The sequence below is a fragment of the Ictalurus punctatus genome, chromosome 8, assembly GCF_001660625.3.
Source record: "Ictalurus punctatus breed USDA103 chromosome 8, Coco_2.0, whole genome shotgun sequence".
NCBI lineage: Eukaryota > Metazoa > Chordata > Actinopteri > Siluriformes > Ictaluridae > Ictalurus > Ictalurus punctatus.
In genome coordinates this window covers 387,501-392,500 of record NC_030423.2, presented here as the reverse complement: position 1 = coordinate 392,500, position 5,000 = coordinate 387,501, and the positions used below count along the sequence as shown (strand labels likewise).

General features: G+C 38.2%; 2 protein-coding genes across 3 annotated transcripts in view; one reads left to right on the top strand and one right to left on the bottom strand.

Moving 5' to 3' along the window:
• The window catches only part of wu:fa25f02 (integumentary mucin C.1), a 7,084-nt gene extending 5,759 nt beyond the window's left edge, over positions 1–1,325 (bottom strand). Inside the window, exon 1 of the mRNA XM_053682324.1 lies at positions 785–1,325. The gene's annotated coding sequence lies outside the window, so the exon portion shown is untranslated. The remainder of the gene's footprint in view (positions 1–784) is intronic.
• Positions 1,326–1,789: 464 nt separating this feature from the next.
• ap3s2 (adaptor related protein complex 3 subunit sigma 2) overlaps positions 1,790–5,000 on the top strand; it is a 9,035-nt gene continuing 5,824 nt past the window's right edge. The window contains exons 1-4 of one of the 2 annotated variants that reach the window (XM_053681970.1): positions 1,790–1,954; positions 2,206–2,297; positions 2,883–2,994; positions 3,272–3,343. In XM_053681970.1, coding sequence (XP_053537945.1) covers positions 1,886–1,954; positions 2,206–2,297; positions 2,883–2,994; positions 3,272–3,343 — 345 coding nt within the window. In that variant the 5' untranslated portion in view covers positions 1,790–1,885. 2 annotated transcript variants of the gene reach the window in all.

Sequence of the window (5,000 nt, the reverse complement as noted above, 5' to 3'; positions counted from 1 at the left end):
ATCGAGCCGAGATGAGGGGAAGGGGCGGGGCTTCTAGGGGGTCACCTTGAAACATCTATACACCTGTCAATCATTCCAGATTCATGTGTCGATTGGTTCATCTGCAGAGGAAAAGCACTGTCGGTGTGATGCTGGATTTTTAGTGATGTGTAAAACCCGTAAAGGTCAGCAGGTCAGCTCCAGGCTTTCACATCTACCCTGGATACTGAGTGCTTCAAGAATATTAAGTGGGAGTGACATATGCAAATACTTTACAGGATTTCAAATTTCATGACATTGTGTTTAATGTAATAATCAACTGGATTTATTACAACTATAACATTCATTAATTATGTACATGTTAATTAGATGCATATTAATATTAATGAAACAGCAGATTAATTAACTGAGCAAGCAAACTGCATTAATGGAGATTGAAAACAAAAAAAACACTGCATTTTATATAACAATATTATATAAATATATTTTATATCACTTTGTTCCGTGTTTCTATTTTTATTTGCATTTCCTTGTTGTCTTTATATTTTACATTTTGTACAGCACTGTGGAATGGATTTTAAATGTAATAAATACAGTATTATTATTAATTATCTAGAAAAAATGTTGACTTAATTATTTCAATAAACTTAAAATTGTTCAACAGAAAGCGACATGAAAGTCAAAAAAAACAACAACAACGAAATAATCAGAAAAGTCGGAAGAAATTTCAAATTAATATTACAATAAGTAATAACTAAATAACTAAATAAATAATGGAGAAACAGTGAATTTATGATTTTCTTACCAGAATGAAAATCTCTCTTTAACTTCATGCAAATATCACAGCTGGCTTTAACTGTACTGCGACTCCGTTAGCTAATGCTAAAGCTAAACGTAAATACAGTTACTTGCTTGTGGAAAACAACTTATTTATTAATCTGTAGTGGTTATTAGATATCCCGAGATCTTTTCCCTCCCCGGTATTAACACCATGCTCACTGGGAAAGCCAAGTTGGTCTTTAGCTTAGCCAAAACTAAACTAACTGTTAGCTAAGCTAACCAAACCAGCCACACTTGAAGCGTCAAATCAAGTAGATCCAGGAGTCGATTCCTAACAGAGTGGCAGATTATGGAGTCGACTACCAAGCTGTATACACATATCAAACGATAAGGTAAAAATTCAAAGGTTCTGCTGTGGAAATTCTGTCTGATAAATTATTCACTTTACACCACAAATATCAGCAGTCCGTATTTTTTTTAATTATTATTATTATTCGTAGCATTTTGTAAATCGACTCTCAAAATTGATTCCCTGTGCCACGATTCAGAATCAGATCCTGCAAGTTCCGTATACAAAAGGAACCCTATCGGACACGAACCGGAAGCTGCAACTTATTGTCAGAATAGCAGTCATTTAATACAGCGCACGTAAATGAGCAGTGAATTATGGGAAATCCGCCATGTTGGTTGCAACATGACCAGCCCACAGTAATGATTTATTATTTTTATTATTTGTACATTGTGGCTTGTTGTGATCATCATGGGAGGAAGCCACTACTGTGTGATAAACTGCAGAAGTCACTCACTCACCGTCCGGAAAAGAAAATTAGCAGAATTTCCATTTTTACAGTTTTCGTGCAGGGCGGCGTGGGTTTCAGCCATCATACTTAAATCTGTTCATTTCTATCTTTTCATCAAATATATGAAAGTGTGTTCCAAACAGTTCCACTTTTTATTTTACAAAATAATCCTCATATTATCTAGACGGGGAGCTTTTATTTTGACAGAGGTTGCTGGTGGGTGAACCGGAAGTGTTTTTTCGTCATTGATTTTTTGTTGTTGTTATTTTCATGACCGAGAAGTGACTTTAATTCAATTCAGTGCAAAAAAAACAGAAAACAACAGGATGATCAAAGCAATTCTGATTTTTAACAACCATGGCAAGCCGAGACTCATCAGATTTTATCAGTATTTTGTGAGTGTGCGCTGTTTTTTTTAAATGATTAGACCTAATAGCGCGTGCAGCTGATCAGCTGATTAAATATCCAGTGTTTATTTATTTGTTTACGTGAATATGTGTAACTATTAGAGTGTTTATTTGTATTGTTCTAAAATATATCAGATTACTATTTCTGTTCTTAGGTGCTTTAGCTGTATTTATCAAATTTTTGTGTGTGTGTGTGTGTGTGTGTGTGTGTGTGTGTGTGTGTGTGTGTGTGTGTTCAGGCAGAAGACATGCAGCAGCAGATTATCAGAGAGACGTTCCACTTGGTATCAAAGAGAGATGATAACGTCTGTAATTTCCTGGAAGGCGGCAGGTAAAGTAATAAATAAATAAAGAGAAAAACTTGAAAAGTTAAAAAAAAAAAAAACCCGATTATTAAAATCAGTTAAACACATTTTTTCTATTTTCTGTTTTGTGCTGAATAAATATATCTATAGGAAATAATTAACCAATGCACACTATTAGACACTGAGACTAAAGTGAGAGTGTGTGTGAGTGAGAGAGAGAGAGAGAGACACACAGACAGTAGAAGATGAAACCATGCTTATTAGTATTTCTGATGAGCGGGGAACTGAAGAAACGTCGCACCAGACGCCGCTTTAATTCATTTCAGCAGTTTATTTCTTCTCATTCTGACTCTGTAGGCAGCACTGATGTGTTCTACAAGCACGGAATTATTAGGGAGAAGATGTGATGTTTGGCCATGTGAATAACTGAAGACAGGGTGAAGAGAATTGAGGGTGAGGAGGGTGAGGAAGGTGAGGATAAAGAGTAGTGAGGATGAGGAGGATAAAGAGTAGTGAGGACGAGGAGGATAAAGAGTATTGAGGACGAGGAGGGTGAGGTTAGGGTTTAAGTTCTTCCTGTAATGAGCTGTATGTATTTGTTATTATTTCAGTCTGATTGGTGGATCAGACTACAAGCTGATCTACAGACATTACGCCACGCTTTACTTTGTGTTTTGTGTCGATTCGTCTGAGAGCGAGCTCGGCATTCTGGACCTCATTCAGGTAAATAACGACATCATCTCCAGTCTCACCTGAACCGGACACTTCTGTGTGTTATTTCAGCGAAGAAAAATAAAAGATCACAAATAGACACCGTAACTGTTCCAGAGATTTGATTATTGAGTGAAATAAATAAACAGCGACGTTTTCTTGAGCTGCTCTGTATTTTATTCACATTTAAATATTTAATATTATAACAGAATGTTTTTATTCATATTTATATTACATATTTAAATGTTGGTTATGTTAATATTGTGTGTGTGTGTGTGTTACGGTGTAGGTGTTTGTGGAGACTCTGGATAAATGCTTTGAGAACGTGTGTGAGCTCGACCTGATCTTCCACATGGACAAAGTGAGTGTGACATCACTTCCTGTCTGAGCCAAGCACATTCCACAGACTGTTGATTCATACACAAGTCATAAACATTACACAAATCTGTTAGGGTGAGTTTTGTGGAGTCATATTAATGCTTTATTAATCATTAAGTGTGTGTGTGTGTGTGTGTGTGTGTGTGTGTGTTTATGATTTCTATATGACTGTAAAAACATTCTGCTTCCTCATTACTGAATGATGTGACAGGGACAAGTTATTTGATGATCATCATTCCTCAACACAACTGAGGTGAAATACTTAAAATGATGATGAAGATGATGAAGATGATGAAGATGATGAACAGTTGTGAATCGATGAATTGAGGTTTTATTGGGTTTTTATCAGCTGGTGAACATCACGGGTCTGTGAGGATATCAGCAGTGTGTGTGTGACGCAGTGATATTTATTGTTTATGACGGGCACATGTAGAGATTATTACAGATCATCTAATCTCAGCTCAGGGTCTGTGAGCTCCCAGTGGGGTTTATCAGACAAACTGACTGACATTCAGGACAACATTTTCACCCTTCTAACAGGTGTTCAGAGGTGTGTTCAGAGGTGTGTTCAGAGGTGTGTTCAGGTGTGTTTAGAGGTGTGTTCAGGTGTGTTCAGAGGTGTGTTCAGAGGTGTGTTCAGAGGTGTGTTCAGGTGTGTTCAGAGGTGTGTTCAGAGGTGTGTTCATGTGTGTTTAGAGGTGTGTTTAGAGGTGTGTTCAGGTGTGTTTAGAGGTGTGTTCAGGTGTGTTTAGAGGTGTGTTCAGGTGTGTTCAGGTGTGTGTTCAGAGGTGTGTTCAGAGGTGTGTTCAGAGGTGTGTTCAGGTGTGTTTAGAGGTGTGTTCAGGTGTGTTTAGAGGTGTGTTTAGAGGTGTGTTCAGAGGTGTGTTCAGGTGTGTTTAGAGGTGTGTTCAGGTGTGTTTAGAGGTGTGTTTAGAGGTGTGTTTAGAGGTGTGTTCAGGTGTGTTTAGAGGTGTGTTTAGAGGTGTGTTCAGGTGTGTTCAGGTGTGTTTAGAGGTGTGTTCAGGTGTGTTTAGAGGTGTGTTTAGAGGTGTGTTTAGAGGTGTGTTTAGAGGTGTGTTTAGAGGTGTGTTCAGGTGTGTTTAGAGGTGTGTTCAGGTGTGTTCAGGTGTGTTTAGAGGTGTGTTTAGAGGTGTTTAGAGGTGTGTTCAGGTGTGTTTAGAGGTGTGTTTAGAGGTGTGTTCAGGTGTGTTCAGGTGTGTTTAGAGGTGTGTTTAGAGGTGTGTTCAGGTGTGTTTAGAGGTGTGTTTAGAGGTGTGTTCAGGTGTGTTTAGAGGTGTGTTTAGAGGTGTGTTCAGGTGTGTTTAGAGGTGTGTTTAGAGGTGTGTTTAGAGGTGTGTTTAGAGGTGTGTTTAGAGGTGTTTAGAGGTGTGTTCAGGTGTGTTTAGAGGTGTGTTTAGAGGTGTGTTTAGAGGTGTTTAGAGGTGTGTTCAGGTGTGTTTAGAGGTGTGTTTAGAGGTGTGTTTAGAGGTGTGTTCAGGTGTGTTTAGAGGTGTGTTCAGGTGTGTTTAGAGGTGTGTTCAGGTGTGTTTAGAGGTGTGTTCAGGTGTGTTTAGAGGTGTGTTCAGGTGTGTTCAGGTGTGTTTAGAGGTGTGTTTAGAGGTGTTTAGAGGTGTGTTCAG